At 46.7% G+C, this 20112-nt stretch overlaps 1 protein-coding gene across 1 annotated transcript in view; it reads left to right on the forward strand.

Annotated features, from left to right (window-relative positions):
- The first annotated feature begins 459 nt into the window (after nt 1-459).
- TGFA (transforming growth factor alpha) overlaps nt 460-20112 on the forward strand; it is a 48726-nt gene continuing 29073 nt past the window's right edge. The window contains exons 1-2 of the mRNA XM_056860095.1: nt 460-502; nt 19592-19645. Coding sequence (XP_056716073.1) covers nt 460-502; nt 19592-19645 — 97 coding nt within the window. The remainder of the gene's footprint in view (nt 503-19591; nt 19646-20112) is intronic.

A 20112-nucleotide genomic window follows, 5' to 3' on the forward strand; every position in this document is an offset into this window, starting at 1 on the left:
ATATTGACCCAAAAAAGAAAAAAGGAGGAGGACACGTGTGAACCTGGGAACTCGCCCCGCGGGCCGGGCAGGTGCGCGGCCCCCGAGCGCCCCCTAGCGGCGGCCCGCCGCGCCGCCCCTGCCCCCGAGGGGCCGCGCCGGAGCCAACCAGGGCGGGGGGCGCGGCCGGGAGGAGGCGCGGCCGGGCCAGTCCGCGCGCCAGAGCGCACCTTGAAACGGGCCGGCGCAGAGCAAGGAGCGCCGCCGCTGCCCTGCCCTACCCTAGGAAGCCGCCGCTGGGACGCAGGTGGGGGGAGCCAGCCGGCCGGCCAGCCAGCCTCCCTCCCTCCCTCCCTCCCTCTGCAGCAGCAGCAGCACTAGCAGCACTTCCTCGGCCGGGGCCGAGACGGGCATGGTCGGCTGCGCTGGGGGCCCAGCGGCGGCAAGGTGAGCCGCTCTCCGCCCGCAGCCCCAGGCAAGATGGTCAGCTCGGCCGCCTCCGAGCTCGCCCTGCTCACCCTCGGTAAGTGCCGGCGGCGTCCTGCCCCCCCCCCCCCGCTTCCCTTCCCTTCCCCGGGGAACCCCTCGGCTCTCTCCCGCCGCGCGTCGACCTGCCCGGGCGCGGCGGAGGCTTCGCCGGCCAGGGCGCGCTCGCACGCTCCCCGGCCGCCTCCGCCTGACCCCCAGACTGTCGCCGGGGGGCCCCGTTCGTGCGCGGCAGGTTTCGCCAGCGGGTTGCCGCTCTCTGGAGGCACGTTTCCCCCCCCCCTCCCCACGGGAGTCCAGACTCTCCAAACTCCACCCTCAGCCCCCGTGCAGAGTTTTGAGAATTCGGATGGGGAAAACGCGCATCGAGAGCGCGGCGACCCCAAGGCAAAACCTTCAATGCTAAATAATCTAAACTCTGCGTGGCGGCTTATTGTTGAGTTTTGAGAATATGGATGGGGGGAAAGTGCAGCTAGAGAGTGACCGATCCAATGCAAAACCTTCCATGAATAAATGGCCCAAGGCCATTTATTCGTGGAAGGTTTTGCATTGGATCGGCCACTCTTTAGATGCACTTTCCCCCCATCCATATTCTCAAAACTCAACAATAAGCCGCCACGCAGAGTTTTGAGAATTCAGATGGGGAAAATGTGCAGCTAGAGAGTGACCGATCCAATGCAAAACCTTCCATGAATAACCCGGGATGCCGCTGCTAGAGCGCGCCTCAGCCTCCCCTGGTCCCCTTCCCCGTTTAGAGTGTCTCTTTTCTCTCTCTCTCTCCCCCTCCCCTGTCACTCCGACGGTGTTTCTTGTATTGCTTTGGCGACCGGAGAATGGATGCGGGAATGTCTTTTGTCCCTTGTGATCCCGGGAGAGTCGCCTTGTAAACAGATTCTTGACGCAAACAGGCAGGAGGCCGAGCCCTTGTTGTAGGGCCACTTTGCCTGCTTGCCAGGATCCTTCCCTTAATTACACAGCCGGGCTCCTCCGGTGTAGGGGATATAGACTGGGCCTCTTCTTGTGCTGAATACTTAGCAGTCCTTTTAAAAAAGGAGAGAGAAAAAGTAATGCTAAATAGTTGGGTCGTTTGATAGGCTTCTTTAGGAAATTTTTCTTTTTAAAGACCGTTTTTTTAAAACCCGCATCTCTACATGGGGCTGTGTGGTTAATGGGAGATGTTAGGACAAATCCAGGCGTCAGCTTTAAAAGTCAGAGGCTGTATGGAGTTTAGGTGCTGAATACCCTCTAAAACGCTACTTTCCTCCCTGTGTTTGGGTTAACTAGCAGTGGTTTGGAACTAAACAATGCTGCGTTTCAGTACAACTCTGAGTCTTTCATAGGAATGAGGAAAGATCCCTTGGTTATGTTTAGGCTTTACAGTTATGGGTGTGTTAGCAGGATCTCTGCTTCTCACTGGCTTTTGCGGGTGCGTTTGTGTTGTGTATGGTTACTGTACGGAATTTATACGTACTGGTTTCATCATTTATATGTGCAATGCTGCCTTATTGTCTGATGGAAAGTGTTAAGTGCGGACATCTCACAATAAAATAGTAGAAAAATAAGTTACAGGCTTAATTTGCACAAGTGAAAAGTAAAAGCCCAAAGGGAATTTGGGGTCAAAACAGCAGGGATACAGAATTATTCCTTACCTTTAGCAGGATGTAGCCAAAGTGATTGGCAGAGGATTTGGCTTCAGCCATTATCTGTAAAGCTGGGCTGTCAGATTAGGGGATGGGCCACAGCTCAATGGTGGAGCAGCTGCTTGGCATGCGGAAGGTCCCAGGTTCAATCCCTGGCATCTCCAGTGAGGTAGTAGGTGCTTTTCAAAACCTCTATCTGAGACCTTGGAGAGCTGCTGGCAGTCTTGAGTAGACAATACTGACTTTGATGGATTGAAGGTCTGACTTAGCATAAGGCAGCTTCCTCTGTGTTCATTTCCAAATTGGCCCGACTGCCTAAGCAGAATGAGTCTTCCATATCTGCTGAAATCAACGCACTTAGGGTGTAGCTCTGCCTAGGATTGCTCAGAAAGTGATACTTCTAAGAATGCGGAGGATAGACAGGATTCTCAAGAAGGAGACTGCCATACGTAGGGTGTTTACATAGATCCAAGAGATTTGAAAGTCGCAGCGTGTATATGTGATTCTTCAAGTTAAAGTTAGAAAAAAAGATAGAAAAAAACCCTTGTCGCAAGAGAGAATCATAGAGTTGGAAGGGACCACCAGGGTCATCTAGTCCAACCCCCTGCACAATGCACGAAATTCACAACTACCTCTCCACACTCCCCGTGCCCAGAAGGTGGCCCAGATGCCCTCCCTCTCATGAACTGCCTAAGTTCATAGATCAGCATTGCTGACAGATGGCCATCTAGCCTCTGCTTAAAAACCTCCAGGGAAGGAAAGAGATGTTAAAAGTCGGTGCATTGTGTTTCTATAGGTGAACATTTGGAGTGTCCCGTGACTTTAACATGGCTTGAAATCCAAGAGCTCAGTGTTTGCTGATGAAGGCACAAGTCAAAAATATCTAGCAATCTTATAATTTAATACCCCCTTGCTTAATCCCAGCACATTTTTTTTTAATTATAGGAGTGGTCGTAGGCTACAGTCCACTTTCTCTAAAGTAACAGTTATGGAATACATTTTTAATAAGGCCAACGAAGATCAAAACTCTTAATCAGGCTAGATATTCAGTACAGATTGGAAGAGAGGAGGTAATTGTAAATTTCCTGTATCGTGCAGGGGGTTGGACTAGATGACCCTGGTGGTCCCTTCCAACTCTGATTCTATGAGGGAATGTTTGCAGCTTGAGAAGTCTGCAGTTCAGGCTTGGTGTAGGTGGTATCTGGCTTCAGCAAATCATAATCTCCAGTTGCAGCAAAAAATGGACCCTTTCCTCTTGAGAAAGTCAGCACTTAATCAGATGTCTCTCCAGCAGTGGTGGTCCTCAAACTTCAAGGCATCTTTCAGTATCAAGTTGTCTGTCATGGTATTCTGACCAAGGTTCTGGAGAATGCATTCCTGGAGTGGAGATGGACTGTTGCTTTTAAAAGAATCACAATAAAAATAGATCTGGATTGAAGTGCCATCCGTGTAAATTACGCACTTCAGAGTAACATAAACCAAAGTATGTTCATTCTTTCTTGGGGAATCTTCCATTGGAGCCTTCTTCTAAAATTGGGCTTTTAAGGATGCTTACTCAGGGAGTCATTGACACTGCATTTGTTGGGATTAACTTCTGAGAGTCGGGCTGCAAATTTCAGCTTGCGTTCAATGGACTTAATTGCTTTTGGTGTTCCTCAGTGTACAGATAACAAATTCTGGGTCAGGGTTTCAGCTGGATGCAATTAATTTTGGTATCTGTTTCTCTTATGGGTGGATCATGCATGTTCGTTGTTTGATGACTGTAGCGTCATGGCACAGATGTACACATGCCAGGGGCCTCTGCAGATCAAATGCCACAGATGGAACTTTCCTATTGCGTCATGTCAAGCACAATACTTGTCAAGGATGCTGATTCACACAGTCAGCAGCAAGTAATCAAACGATGCACATGTATGTGTGAGCTGGCTTTTCAAAAGGCCCTTCTGTGCCTACTAGGCTGCGACTACAGTCAGACAGAAATGCTTCATGCAGAAGTCCTGTTGCTCATTGGGATCTCTACAGTCCTACCATGCTTGAGAGCCAGCGTGGTGTAGTGGTTAGGAGCGGTGGACCCTAATCTGGAGAACCAGGTTTGATTCCCCACTCCTCCACATGAGCGGTGGACCCTAATCTGGAGAACCAGGTTTGATTCCCCACTCTTCCACATGAGCGGCAGACTCTAATCTGGTGAACCAGGTTTGATTCCCCACTCCTCCACATGAAGCCTGCTGGGTGACCTTGGGCTAGTCACAGCTCTCTCTGAACTCTCTCAGCCCCACCTACCTCATAAGGTGTCTGTTGTGGGGAGAGGAAAGGAAGGCGATTGTAGGCTGGTTTGAGTCTCCTTAAAGTCATAGAAAATTGGGGTGTAAAAACCAACTCTACTACTAATTTTGATGGGTCTGTTACAGAAAATGGTGTGCTGCTTCCCAGGTTAATATTTACCTCTTCCCCCCATGCACAGACACACATGTACCACATTGGGGGAGGGAAATGAAGAAAGCTGAATTTGACACCAACAAAGCCTGGAGAGATTGGAATTGGGCCAGTAGTTGAATGACTTGAATTTTAAAAAGTTCGATGTATTAAGAGTAGGTTTAATTGCTGGATGGCCCTGTCTTGAGAGATGCGGTGGTGGGATCAGTGATTTGTCCCTTTCCCTCTCCCCCCACAGCAAAAGGTGTGGAAAACAGAGCTTTTTGAGCTGTGTAACTCTGCTAATAGGTCAGGAAGCTGGCGGTTGATGTTGTAGGGATGAGTTGGTGATGCTTTCCATGGTAAGCTGGAGTTACCCCATGAATAATGCAGTGTGGATCCTAATTTTTCTCCATGTGGAGATACAGCGGTTGCTTCTTATATTTTAAGGCTGATTCTAGAGTTGCAGTTTCCAGCCTGAGTTCTGGAAATGGCTGTAGGTGCACAATAGAAGGCAGGACAAGCAACATAGTAGCATCCATTTTTGGTGCTAGGGGAGCAACAGACCCCAGAACACTGCCAAAGAGGACCTTTCTCTTTACCCTTCTTGGTGCCCTTTGATGTGTTTGGAAATACACGTGCATCGATCAGGTGGCTGGGGTTGGCAGCGGTGCCCGACTTGGCAGCAAATCTGCTTTTATTGCTGTCCCATATGCAGAATGGCTCATGACAGTGGGCTGCAGCTATTCCCTGATGAAGGTACTTATGGGATTTGTCCTCCCCCCGCCCCCCCAAAAATGCCTGTTTGCAAGCATCCATGTAAATTATCTTGGCTGTATCTAACAGTGTTCTGTGTCAAGCCGCATAGAAGACTTGTATATTTGGAGACTCTTTTTGCTGCAAAATGTTTACAACCTCAAAAGTGCAGTATAGCGTTAGCAGTTGCCTGTAAACTCTTAGTGCATTAGGCTGTCCTAGTTTCCATGGATCAGGCTGGCCTGATCTTGGAAGCTAAGAAGGATCAGCCCTGGTTAGTATTTGTATGGGAGACTACCAAGGAAGTCCAGGGTAGCCATGCAGAGGCAGGTAGTGGCAAAACCACCTCTGAACGTCTCTTGCCTTGAAGACCCTATAGGGTCAGCCATAAGCTGGCTGCAACTTCTGTACTCTTCTGCCTTCCTTTTGTCTTCCAAGCTATGAATATCTTCCAGGCACACCTGTAAAGGTTTTGGTAAAGAAAACTGTACAGGGCAAAGGCCAGCAGTTCAGACTGAGCATCGAGGAAGGAAGCGGCGTGAACAAAACAGTCTCCTACCCCAATGCCCTTTACAGCTGGACATTTCCCAGGAAAACAGTAGCTGAGTCCAGGGTGCCAGAACACTCTATTCCCCATTTTTCCTGGCAAAACAGGGAGAACTAAAATTAACATCATACTAACCAAAGGTATTGAACTCGTGGTTTGGTAGGAGTTTCACAACAATGCGGTCTGTTTAATTAAAAAATAAATTAAGGAGGCACACATTTCCAACCACATTCATTTAAAGTATTCCATGAAAATGTCAGCTGAAGGAAAATATGAATCAGCTTTGTAATTAATAGAGCCCCGAAAGTCTTGGCCCTGCTTTCTTTCACTTGAACCACGTTCTTTTATGAACCAAATGCGAGGGACCAAACGTAATTCAGACTGGCTCTTGGGGGGGGGGGCGCTGAGCATACCAGCCAGGGCTGTGCTCTCTACATCCTGGCCTGGTTCTGTTGCTGAATAGCTCTTTGGAGGAACGTATTGTGTTATAAATCCGCCATCCAGTTTTCCTGTAAATATCCTGAAAATGAAGCTGCCTTCTACCCAGTCAGGCTGCTGGTCCATGTAAAACAGTAACGTTTGTTCTCCATATCTTACTTAACCCTGCCACATCTGATCCTTTCATTGTGGATTGGACGTGGGATGTTGAACATGCAAAGCCCATGTGCTAAGACAAGGAGTTTAGCCCCTTTCCCTGTGCCGCTGTTCTTAGCCAATGGGCACTGTGGGCGATCTGCGTTTCTTGACGTCAGCCTTTAGATATGCATGGACCATCTCCTCATGGTTTGCTTGCTTACTTAAATTTCTTGCATTGGCAGAGTGGCCATTCCTCTCCACTATGTGTGAAAGAAAGGAGCCACAGTTAGGAATTGCTGGTAATAGAGACACAACAGGGACTTCAGCTGGGCTGTCCTCTGTAGCATTCTTATCCCCACTGAGTAATCAACCTGTGGTCTTCTGATGTTGGTCTCAAGTATGGGAGTTGTTAGGATGAGAAGCTGAAATGGCTTGGCATGCAGCACAGGGTGCTGCTGTGAACGGCTGCCTAGACCAAAAGGTAGAAACCAGATGGACAAGGAACTCTTAAGCGTATCTTGCCAATAAAAGTGAAGTCAAAGAAAGCATACGAGATACAAAAAGTAGATAAGCCTTTGATAACTTCTTGCCACATTTGGTTCTTTGATTTTTCTAAAGGAAGCTGGTTCTGTAACCTGGTGGCCATGACAGAAGCCCTTTATTAAGTGGCCAGGAAAAGATTCTCTGGATTGACTTTGGAGCTATTGTGTTTAGGTCTAAACGGCAGTATTCCCCGTGGGCAGACCCCACTTCTTTCATTACTCCTACTGTACCTGCTTTCATACAATCCAATATCACAACCAAAAATAACTCCCTGTTTGGGGATGGGGGGGCATGGTCCTCCTTCATTCCATCCATATGGTTTTCTAACCAAGGGTAAGTAACTGATTGAGCATCTGTTGCCTTGAATATTGTGGATTCTGTAGTTGAGCTTTCCTCCATTTATACAACAGCTGGTGTGAGTGTAGTCTTTATTGCAGTTTCCTCCTATACGAGCTGGGAAATTACTCTCATGCCAGGAAGCCCCATTTACCCAACATCCCTCTTCTGTTGTCTTCCTTCATGCAGTATGACTTCTGTTGTGGTTAGACTTCCCATCCCTAGTTAAGCCTGCTTTTAATTATGTTCTCTTGTGTTTTGTACATGGGATAACAGCTTCCTTGAACCCAAACATGTCCTCTTTTCCATGTTCCTTGTGAAATGCATCAGATGTTAGCACAGGCAGGAACCCTGCAAATACTTTGTAGCCTGATCCAGTGTGTGGTGACTTGCCAGTAAGTGCCACTGAGCTACTGCTTTGTATTTGTTTGTAGGACTTCAGCCTACAAACTTCGGAGTAGCGGCATTTTCCCCCCTGCCATTATTGTGTAGTATTGGGTGCCTTGTCTTGGCAGAGCCTTGGTATGCTGGAAAAAGGATGGAGCAAGTCTCATGGAACTGACCAGCTTCTGAAAGCTGATCACATCCATTTGCATGACTTCGGAAGGTGCCTGCAGTCTGCAAAATGGGCCTGGCAGTAGCCAATTGGATAGCTTTGAAGGAGGGCTTGACCAGGAGGAGGTGGGTCTGATATGTTGCATAGGGTCTTCATATTAGTTCTGTGAAACTTTTTATCTTTCTAGCATACAGGAGTCCGAACAGGAAACCTGGGCAAGCCTGTGCTAGCTCATGATGTCTTGCACAATCCCTTCTGCCCTGTGTTAAACAAGGTCACACTCTGGCGTCCCTTTTGTCATTCTTTAGGTAGACCTGATGTGGTGTGGGAAGACATGCTATCTTATCAACACAGTCCCAGGGTATGGCTGCAGGGTACTGTTGTTGAAACTGACACTGTTGTTGAAACTGAGCAGGTTAGGTTCTGGTCAGTTCTAGGTGTGAGAGCTCCCCTGCAAACCCTACATGTGAGTCCCATGGTGAAAGAAAGGTGGCATATAGACATGGCAGGCTAAAAGTGGGACCTTTGGGGTTCCATAAAATCATTGAAGTCTTCCTGAGTCTGGTAGAAAATGAGAACAAAGAACAGGAAGGAGTCAACCATCTTGGTTCTTCTCCATAGATGGCAAATCAATCCACTCTATGTATTAGATGTTCTGTCCTCCTTCATTACTGACAAATATTTATGTTCAGTCATTGTAACAATATTTCAAATCTTTAATAATGGTTCTATGGGTACTAGAGTTAATCTGAAGTGTTTGCAATCATACAACTGTTAGAAATAACGTGCAGTAATTTTTTAAAAAGTTCATTTTAAGTTATGGAGCTAACCCCAATTGTGTGATACAGTTTTAAAATGGTGTTGAAATTTGACCCTTGTTGGAAGAAGTTACTGTTGCCTTTTGAAAGGTTTGTCTTTGTGAGCTGGTGCAGCATTCTTCAGCACATTTCTGTCCTTTGCAAGATACTCACACAAGCCGTCATGAGCTGCAGGAGCACTTGATGCAGTCAGTACTTAATGGGGTGAACCTCATGGAGGGGTATCTAATTACTCTGTGTGGTAAAATAGCACTTCCCACACAAGTATCTATGTGGGGGGGGGGGGAAATCACTTTGCAACATTTAATTTGCACCAAAAACCACCTTCACCAGTAGATCAAGTTTTGCCAGCTGGCCTCCAGTCAGCCTGGATGTGGAGGAGGCCCTTTCATAGGTTATTAAGAGATTTAGTCAACCGAACAAGAAAGTTGCATCCTTTGACCTTGGGACTTGTGAGCAACGGACTTGCAGAAACTGAGATACGGGTTAGTAATTTTCCGTGTTTTGTTTGGTTTACAGTTCTACAGAGTAGGGACAGAATAAACTGGCGGCCCAATATTTGTACATGAATAAGGCGAAATGAAATGAACAGTGCAAAGAAAACAGTTTCCATATCCTAGATGTAAGTGCAAAGGAATTACGAGCTCTTGATGCAATATGCTGATGAGTCAAAGTTGGTCAAAGTTGATCAAAGAGATCACGCTCAAGAGATCAGATTTACAGTGGAGGTAAGAGCAGCTTGAGGTGTGGAAGGCAAAGAAGAAAGAGCTCTGAAGCTGGAAAAAAGATGAGTGACTAGTGACAAGAGTGAAATGAAGGAAAAATGAACTGGAGTTCCTGAACTTGCATAGATAGCTAGATGGGCTCAGTCCTTTTTCCTGGAAAGAAGACACTGACTTCACTCCTGCCTTCTGCACCAGTGGATCCATAATCCAGATAGCTAGCCAACATGATTTGATTTCTCTAGTTTTCCCATGATTAAGAGACCCAAATTGGGAATATTTGAATGAAGTTCCTCTACCTATGGGTAAGGCAGGCATGTGTGCAAAATGCAAACACTGCAACAAAGAAATGCAAGGCCTGGTAGCCTGAATTAAACAACAACATGAGAAGTGCTGTTTATGTAGAAAACCATGATTTAAATATAGTCTTACTGACTAGTGATTTCAAGCATGAAAATCTAGTCTTACTGACTAGTGATTTGAATCGTGATTTGCATTGATTTGATTTAATCGATCAAATTTAGTTGCTCAAATCCACCCAGTTTTTCTGGTACAATCTTACGTGATGTCTGTCTCTGAGATTGTGCCACAGCAGTCCTTCAGAATTTGACAGGCTCCAGGACACTTGGTTCTTGTCCCTGTGGCCACCTTTTCAGTGGAATGACAAAGGAGCTTGAGGTCACAGGGGGAGAGAGGTTATAATTATGCTGTGTGAAGACAAACCCTCGAGACAGCTGTGACGGACTATTTCTAGGGCATCTGATATTGGCAGTTGGTGGAGGAGAAAGCGCTTCTAAGGGCAAAAACATGGCAGGGGTTATTGATCTGCAGTTACTAGTGGCTGCTGGAAGTTTAGGCATTGGCTCAGAAAACCTGGAGGCAGAAAATCTAGGAGAAATGGAGGAATTCCTGTGGAGGAACGCCTGGACCTGTTCTTGGAATAACGTTGGCAAGCAGGCTGGGAGAGGGAAGTGTATTTCATTGAAGATCTTGGGTGTAGGATCAGGGCCAGCTGTATAGCCTTAGGGACAGGCTCCTTAAATAGCTCTTGCTGGCTAAGAAGTATTGGATGAGATTTAATGGAGTGAGGTTAAGACTGGCCATATGCAGTACTCATGGCTGGGGCAAGCTGGCCTCACTAGAGTTGTTAGCAAGTTTCTACTGACCTAAATTGGCCCCAAATATAACTGAGTACAACAAATCTTGCATGACACGCCAGAGCGTGTACAAGAGTTGGAACAAGGCACCTTTCCAAACCATTCCCCATCATTAGTAAGGCTTTGCAAAGGACAGAGGTAGATACAGTGGCAAGATGTCCTTGGTATGAAGAGGCGCGCACCAAGTACATTCTCCCTTCACTTGAAGGGCCCTAGAGAGCCCATAGAATCAGTAATACTGCAGACACTTCTGGAGGGGGAAAAAGAGCAGGTTACCTTAGCCACAGCTAGGTTCTGTGCAATAGCTTTTAAAGTTCGCCTTTCAAAAGTGTCCTCAAGGATGAGTCTATTTTTAAATTAGGGGGATAAGTAAAATCTAACTTGATGGATTTGTATTTTTGTATTTTAAATTAATGCACAATTGTGGACTGGACAATTTTATCAAGTATTCTTAGAATGGCAATGCCGTAATAAAAATCTGTTCTGTTCAGTGGCAAGAGATTCAACTCGCCCTTGTGGATTTTCCCACTAGGAATCTGGAGGCAGTCATTCTGGCTTCAGCTGAGGCCCCTGTGGTGGCGGAGGCCTTAATTTAAATCTTGTGCCATCTGCAACTTTGTCAGATGGGGAAGAACATCCTGTCAGAAGGCGTGGAGCATCTTTAGAAGAGTTATGGCATTAAGCGCCTCACGACCACAGCCTATCTCCCTCCGTGGGAACGTTCTTGAGAGGTTTCATAGCACTTTAAAGGGGATGTTGAGGCCATATTTGGATTCTCACCAGTGGGACTGGAAAGCTATTTCAGCTGATGGTTGCCTAAAGAACGTCCCACAGGACTCCAGGGGTGAGTCTCCTTATGGATTCGTTTTGGGAAGAAAGGTGAGAGGGGTTCTGGATTTAGGCAAAGAGAGTTGGGAGGATTTAGTCTTAGAAGCAAAGAACTCTGTAGTGCTGCAGTACTTAACTCTGTGGCTCACAGAGAACCACACTTGCAGTTACCATCAACCAAAAGAGCGGTGTGAACACTGTATGCCATGTGTGCAGTTCCACTGAACACATATACATTATGATATACTAATGTATATAACCTTTTAAATTACCAGAGTAATTATGCACATGTAGGCTTATGTCACCCCGACCTGGATGGCCCAGGCTACCCTGATCTTGTCAGATCTCAGAAGCTAAGCAGGGTCAGCCCTGGTTAGTATTTGGATGGGAGAGCACCAAGGAAGTCCAGGGTTGCTATACAGAGGAAGGCACTGGCAAACCACCTCTGTTAGCCTCTTGCCATGAAAACCCCATAAGGGGTCGCCATGAATCGGGTGCGACTTGACGGCACTTTACACACACACACACAGGCTTATGTCTCCCTACCCCTGTTAAACCTTAGCCAGCCCTTGGTTATCTTGAGTAAGGGGAAGGGCTTGCAAGTCAGGCTTATGACACAAAGCTTGAGTGTGAGCCTTCAAGGTTTCTATAACTCTTTATTAGGCTGGATGTTAGAAGATAAACCCTTCCCTGCATTAAGAGTGCCCTTCAAGTTAAACTCTAGTGTTGCAAGGGACAGGGTAATTAGAACCTCTCTGTGTGCTAACTGGAAAACATCTGCTAACCACAAGCCCCATAGCACTTTCATGAAAAATGGGGCAGGTGCCATGCTGGGGAATGGTGCTCAGAAGATACCCGCGTGGCTCCTTAGCCTCTCAGTGGCACTGCTGTAGTAGATTATGTCCCAGGTTCCTGTAAGAGGTTTAGGGACATAAGTTTTCTCTGGAAATCTCCAGCAGAAGCACAGGCTAGCCAAAGCAGTTGGCATGGCAAGATGGCCTCCTGAGAGCCAGCATAGTGTTGTGGTTAAGAGCGGCGGACTCTAATCTGGAGATCTAGATTCAATTCCCCATTCTTCCACATGAAGCCTGCTGGATGACCTTGAACTAGTCACAGCTCTCTCAGAACTTGCTTAGCCTCACCTACCTCACAAGGTGCCTGTTGGGGGCAGGGGGAGGGAAGGCAATTGTAAGCCACTTTGAGACTCCTTGTGGTAGAGATAAGCAGGGTATAAAAACCAACTCTTCTTCTCACAAGAGTTCAAGCTGGGAGACTAGATGCTGACAAGAAGAGAGCTATATGGGAGTGACTAAGTGATTAAGGACAAGCTGGATGCACTTACATGTGCTATTGCTATAGATCAGGGTAGGGAAAAGCCTTAAGCAGTTCATTAAATGCATCAAAGCCCTTTGTTGATTGTGATGTCATGGTGCTGAGGAAGATGAATAGTGTGGAGGAATGGGAATAAGGCCTTGTTGACATGTTAGTTCAATACTCTGACCAGGTAGGATTTGGGATGGCTGGAAGGAGTCTGCACAGGTCAGTTGTGTGCATCTTGGAACAGTTCAAGCCAGTTTGCAGGATCGGGCCTTGGCAAATGGTTCAGGCTAAGCACTGTATAAATACTGGCATGCATCCACTACTCTAATTATCACTGAATAGAATTAACGAAAGGTTTTAAGTGATAATGAGGGAAGACATTAAAAACATGCTTGATTTTAATACTGACTTAAGCTATCATGAGCCCTTGGGCATCACCTGTTGTTCTTGTGGCTGAGCTGGATAGTTTAGTAAGGTTTTGCATGGATTATAGAAAGCTTACCATGTCTAGAATGGATACTTGGCTGATATGCTGTGGACAGTTAAGGTGATTATCATTATAGCAGATGGTGTGGGAGAAAGAGGCTAGGGCAAAAACTGCTTTTCAATCACACCTGATTGGCTTTATGAGTTCAAGGTCCTTCCATTTGGACTCTGAAATTCTTCAACATCTTTCCAGAGGCTAGTAAACAGCTTGTTGAATGGGATGGGAAAGTTTGCTGTAGCTAAGGTAGATAGTATTGCAATTTTTAGTAAACAGATGGATTTGCATGTAGTCCATTTATGGGAAGTGTTCAGTGTAGTTCAGAAGGTGACTCTTGCTGTAAAATTGAGCTGGTACCAGTTTGCTAGGCCAGAGGTTGTATATTTGGGACACAGAGGGAGACTGTTGTTCATGCATGGAACAAGGTGTGTGTGTGTTCAAGAGACTGTGAACTCTTCACCCACCACGAACAGGGCAAGTCATTTCCGGGGTTAGCAGTGTGTTGAAGAAGAATTGGTTTTTATACCCCACTTTTTCTCTACCTTTAAGGAGTCTCAAAGCTACTTAGAAACCTTCCCTTCTCCTCCCCACAACAGACACCTTGTGAGGTAGGTGGGGCTGAGAGAAGAAGAGGAGTTGTTTTTTATATTCCGACTTTCTCTGCCACTTTAGAAGGAATCAAACCAGCTTACAATCACCTTCCCTTTCTCTCCCCACAACAGACACCCTGTGAGGAAGGTGGGGCTGAGAGAGCTCTAAGAGAGCTGTGACTAGCCCAAGGTCAGCCAGCTGGCTTCATGTGTAGGAGTGGGGAAACCAACTCAGTTCACCAGTTTAGCGTTTGCCGCTCATGTGGAGGAGTGGGGAATCAAATCCAGTTCTCCAGATTAGAATCCACTGCTCTTAATCACTACATCACACTGGCTTAGAGTTCTGAGAGAACTGTGACTGGCCCAAGGTTACCCAGCAGGCTTCATGTGGAGATGTGGGGAAACCAACCCAGTTCACCAGATCAGAGTCCGTCGCTCTTAAACACTATACCACGCCAGCTCTGTTAATGCAGGTTTTTACATAAGTTTGGACCCATTGCCCCACCCCCTCCGTGTCCTTCAAAGAAAACCATGCTTGACAAAATTTCTTGCACCCCAGAGTATCAAGTTGCTTTTGACCAGTTAAAGGAAGCGTTAATTTCTTTGCCTGTATCAAGAGCTCCAATGACAAATACCTTTACGTGGCAACTGATGCCACTTATCTGGGTATTGGATAAGAGGAGACTCTATATTTGGGACAAAAGTTCTCTCTCCTGGCTGATCACTTATTTATTTATAAAACAATTAAAACAGCCCTATACAATCCTAAATAGCGTAAAAATACCCACTGGCGGCCCCCACATTGTAACATAGAGCTACAGCAGAGTGAACAGATGGATAGACCCCCCCCCAATAGGTGGTAAAAGGAGGAATCAGTAGCAGAGTGCTGGGGAGGCCAGCATTTATAGAAAAAGGAACCGTAGCTGGCCTCAACCATAAGCCTTTGCAAAGGTTCCAGACAACCAGCAAAGCCCTATAACACTGAAACTCTGACGCTGGTTTTAGAAAATACAGGAATTTACACAAGGCTGGGAATAAACATGCTATTGCTGATGCGCTGACAAGGGAAGAGTCTAGGACTGACCAATGTCCCTTTTAGCCGGGAAACAATGCATGTTCGCAGTCATGTACAGGATGCTGAGTCACGGAATCATTCATGTGTTGTATATTTTATATGTGTGTAAAGTGCCGTCAAGTCGCAGCCGACTTATGGCAACCCCTTTTTGTGGGGGGTTTCATGGCAAGAGACTAACAGAGGTGGTTTGCCAGTGCCTTCCTCTGCACAGCAACCCTGGCCTTCCTTGGTGGTCTCCCATCCAAATACTAACCAGGGCCGACCCTGCTTAGCTTCTGAGATCTGACGAGATCAGGCTAGCCTGGGCCATCCAGGTCAGGGATATTTTATATAGGAAACTATTTTTCCTCATTCATACTGCAAGCACCCTCTTCTTGAGATTGTATATTTCAGCTTAAAGGAAAAGGGCAGAGGATGTGTGGTAAAATGACACTTTCCCCACAGGTAGCTGTATAAAAAGTACAACTGTACGCTCTGTTCATGCTCAGATCTATCTAAAGCAGTCTTCACCGTAGGCAAAAGGTTGCTGATCAGGTTTTGCCAGCTGGCCTCCAGTAGTGCAAGAAAGGTGGCCAACCGGACAAGAGAGCTGCTTCATGCGGCCTCAGGAGTCAGGACTCATGAGCAATGGGCTCATAGAGATCTGCTAGAAGGGGGCTAGTAATTTTCTTTTAGGTAGAATGGGAGGGGCCTGAGGGTTTTTAAAGGGAGTGTCTGTGAAAGGAGGGGAGCGGGTTGAGAAGGGAGACTGGATATGAAATGGGAAAGCTTTGAGAACAAGAGAGACAAACCCAAGAATGGCTGGGAGAGGGCCAAATATGGCCTGAAACAGAATTCTGGTATTAGTAAAATATTAAAATATGTATATCTTTCCATTCTTTGTTGTTCAAGGGGGCTTGCAAATCATAATTAAAAACATGACTTAAATGCAACAGACTAACCAACCTTCCCACAGAAATACCTGCAATTCTGTATATATTTTAAGATAATTCTGTCTGAATCTTGGCTGAACTGTATGTAGGGGGAGGAGATTGCATTTATTGCTTACCGTATTTTAGACCTTTCTTGCTGCACTCTGTGGTTTTCTTTCTAGTGATCCATGAATAAAAGTACAAGTGCAGTTGCATTTTTTCCCTTTTGTGAAGTTGTTAAGATGGTCTGCCTGTGCTTTCAGCTCATTCTTTCCAAGGCATGAACAGAAGGTGGGGGGACTGTTGCTGGCATTTGAATTCTCACAGCTTCCCCTGCATCCAGGGTACCTTGGAGCAGGAGGCTAGGGCAAGCCCGAAGTTCTTCATTGGAAGAGCAGTCTCTTAGGAGACAAGAACAAGAGCTTAGTTTTGAGAGGACTAGATAGGCATATCTCTAAAGTATTCTGGTGGTGGCAGCAGTACAAGGAAGCTTATTTCTGCCAATCGATAGTGGAGTAAAGCTGGAGAGAGGAGCCCCTGATAAAGTTCTAGTGACTTGTGACCTGGGCCAACTGGTTAAATTCCACATCCTATGTGGTAGAATGAGATGCCTGCCAGCCCCCTTTCCCCATACCACACGAGAAGTTTGGAAAACACAATATTCCTCAAATGAAAGTGCAACCCTGAGCAGCACGCAAAGTACTTTGCTTGGAGACTGCAACTACTGTGGCCATGGTGTTCTTTTAAAAGGTAAAGGTCCCCTGTGCAAGCACCGGGTCATTCCTGACCCATGGGGTAACGTCACATCCCGATGTTTCCAAGGCAGACTTTGTTTACAGAGTGGTTTGCCAGTGCCTTCCCCAGTCATCTTCCCTTTACCCCCAGCAAGCTGGGTACTCATTTTACCGACCCCGGAAGGATGGAAGGCTGAGTCAACCTTGAGCCAGCTACCTGAAACCAACTTCCGTTGGGATCGAACTCAGGTCTTGAGCAGGGCTTGGACTGCAGTACTGCAGTTTACCACTCTGCGCCACAGGGCTCCTGGTATTCTTTTACCAATATTAATTAAAAATTGTCTTTCCCCACAAACTGGGAAAGCGAGATAAGAAATATTTTTAACAGAATGCTTCGCTAGCTTAGTAGTAGTACAGCACAGGACCCAAGTTCCATGGGTTACAGGCTTAGGTTCTGTGTTAGGGGCCATCGATCAGAGTTTTGCGGGCAGCAGAGCCAAGATTCAGTTTGAGATCCAAGAGCATGTTGGGTGGCAGAGCCAAGGCAAGCCTGTGCCTGAGGTTTTGAGGGGTTGTCGCTGCCACCAAGTGTCGTAGTAAAGAAACGGGAAGAGGGGGAAACTCTGCCAAACTACCTGTGTGAAAGGACCATCTGTAGGCCAGTGTTCCAAGCCTCTGTTGGATGTGTTTTCCAGATGTTTCCACGCCTTCACATTCCCCAAAGGCCATCGCTTTGAACATGGCGGGTTGATAATTTTTTTAATAGCTCAGAATGCCCAATTGGTCTGGTGTTTGTTTTCTTTTGCGGGTGCTAAACCCTGGCTGGGCTGGCGAGAGGCCGCTTTTGAGGGAGCGTAGCGGTCTGTGCCCCTGCTTGATTCATGGTGGGCAGCAGTCCCAAGGATGAGGTTGGTGGAAGTATTTCTTGCGTGTTCCCATCACGCCTGGATAGGCTGTTGGCATATTTATGGATTGCAGCTTGGCTAGTCCAACAGCTCACTTGTAACAGTTGGGATCTGAGCCAGATCCATCCCTGGGACAGTTCTGTGTAATTTTGACAGTCAGTTTTGCACCAGCTCCCCTCTCCTGTAACTAGTAAATCCTTGATTATGGAAATTAATAATGAGAAGCTGCTTTATTAATGACAAATAAAACATCTGTCATAATGATGGAGTGTGTGTGTGCAGGTACTATATATTGCAAGGACCTCTGGAGTTAGGAAAGGTTTGCAACGCACTGCAGGATCTTTATTGATAAGGACTTGGCTGCCTTGTGTGTAGGGTGGCAGGTTTTGCTCTTGCCCCAAACTTCCCCCCAAAAGCAATGTTTGGTCTTTCTCTCCTATCAAAGTGTGTGGCTGTTTTTGCCCATATAAGTGAGTAGCAGTTTGAGTGGTCTATTTGTGAATGCTGTTGGAGTAAAGGCTTATCCTTCCCTGTCTCACCAGCTCCTGAGAACTGAGCCTGTTCTTTTTATGACCCCATCCTGGGTCTTGTTTTCAGTAGTGTTGCAATGTGGCAGAACCTTTCTGCCTTTATGGGGCAAGGGGATGCATGGAGCTAACCCATCTCTTCTGGGTTGCCAAAAGGATTTTTCTATGTAACCTCAACCCGTCTTCTGAAATATTATCCAGAAAATGATAGGGATTTCTAAGGATGGGGGGGGGGGATCTTCAATATCATTCTCTTTCCTCCCTCAATCCTTTATGTGTGGGTGTATACAAATAACACACAAAAGGTCATTGCTCAGCATTTGTTGCATCATGAAATGTTTGAGTGGTGTCCCAACCGAAGGCGGGTTGCCTTAGTGGTAGCCTTACCCTTTTCTTTTTAGGACACGGCGAGAGACAAAGGGATATCAAAACAGGCCCCATGTTGCAGGTTGAGACCGATTGAAAAGTGGGTCCCAATTCTCAGAAGGCTTGAAGACCCAAGTATAGTCAGAAGGCATGTGCCAAAATTATGCATCTGGTCAGTGCCTGGATGGGAGGCCCACGTGTAGGGTGGCTGGAGTTCCGTGATGGAGCAAAGGCAGCTTGTAAATGAATAAATACAATATTGAATCAGAACTGAACTTCAGTGGCCATTGTTTGTCTGGGAATCTAGTTTTCTGCTTCCCCAAAACAAATGGGCACAGAGTGGGGGGATGGTAGGTAGAAAAGGGGTGATCTACCCTTCTGTTCCCCAGTGACACTTCTCTTGCAAATCCCCCCTTCTAGCCAGTTTTGCCCAGCAAAGGTTAGACATGCATGTTCCCACTGCCAATAAGGATCAAGAATCCTGTCGGGGATTAGAGGAAGTGACTTAGAGATGGGTTGTAGGGCTCCATATCTACATTCCACCCACTGTTCCTTTGCCTTAGGAAAGCAGTGGTCAGGCTTCCACTTCATAGTTCTGGACTGTCTTAAATGTCCATGTACTCTTGCCAAGAGCTATATCAGCTTTATAACTAAGACTGCTGCAGTAGGAAGTAATTCATGATAAGAGGCACCTGGGACAGGTGTTAGACTTGGGTGTGTCCTTGATTATGTATGGAGTTTCTTTACTTTGTGCTTTTGAAGAACCTTCCCTCAGCCATGCGGCCCACTCCTACCCAGAAGGTCAATAGGCTTGCTTCCAAGTAAGGGCTGCAGAGTTCAGTACACAATCTCAAGCATCTCCAGGCGAGGGTGGCCAACATGAGGTTGGGAAATTTCTGGAAATTTCGGAGCTGAGGCTGGGGAGGGCAGGGTTTATGGAGGGGAGGTACTTCAGTGGGGTATAATGCCATAGAGTCCACCCTCCAAAGTAGCCATTTTCTCCAAGGGAACTGATTTCCATAGTATGGAGTTCGGTTGTAATTCTGGGAGGTCTCCAGGGTCCACCTGGAGGTTGGCAGCCTTATTCCAGACCTCAAACTGTAGTTGCGCTTGCTGAGTTGCAGCAGAGTGTTTTGTGTGTGATCTCTGAGCTTGCAGGTATGCATGGAATATCTGCAACCCAGAACTAACCACAGGGCTTTGAAAATGTTTGTTCTAATTGGTATGGTGAGATTATGAGCAGCTCATTTAAGGAGCGTGGTACTTTAAAGACCTTTTTGCATCTTTTTCTAATCTGAATTTCCCCCTTCTTCCTTCTAGGTATTCTATTAGCCCTGTGCCATGCCTTGGAGAATACAACGTTGGCCTTGACTGGTGAGTATCACACAAGCTGTATAAAGCGTAATGGACTATGTTTGGCCACTGCAATTCAAGGACTTGAATGTGGCCCATTACAACTGATGAACATTGCCGGCCACTCTTCAGTATAGGGTTGCCAGGTCCCTCTTCGCCACCGGCGGGAGGTTTTTGGGGTGGAGCCTGAGGAGGGTGGGGTTTGGGGAGGGGAAGGATTTCAATGCCATAGAGTCCAATTGCCAAAGTGGCCATTTTCTTCTGGTGAACTGATCTCTTATTGGCTGGAGATCAGTTGTAATAGCAGGAGATCTCCAGCTAGTACCTGGAGGTTAAAAGGTTGGCAGCCCTAACCTGGAGGTTGGCCACCCTGTCAGTATAGCCAGTTGACAGTGCTGGCCTTACCATTTAGATCACAAAGCAGTCTAGGGCCTGGAGTTCCAAAGGAGCTTCTGCACTGACATGCGCCCCTGCATGCCAGAAGATTG

This window comes from Euleptes europaea, chromosome 14, assembly GCF_029931775.1.
Source record: "Euleptes europaea isolate rEulEur1 chromosome 14, rEulEur1.hap1, whole genome shotgun sequence".
NCBI lineage: Eukaryota > Metazoa > Chordata > Lepidosauria > Squamata > Sphaerodactylidae > Euleptes > Euleptes europaea.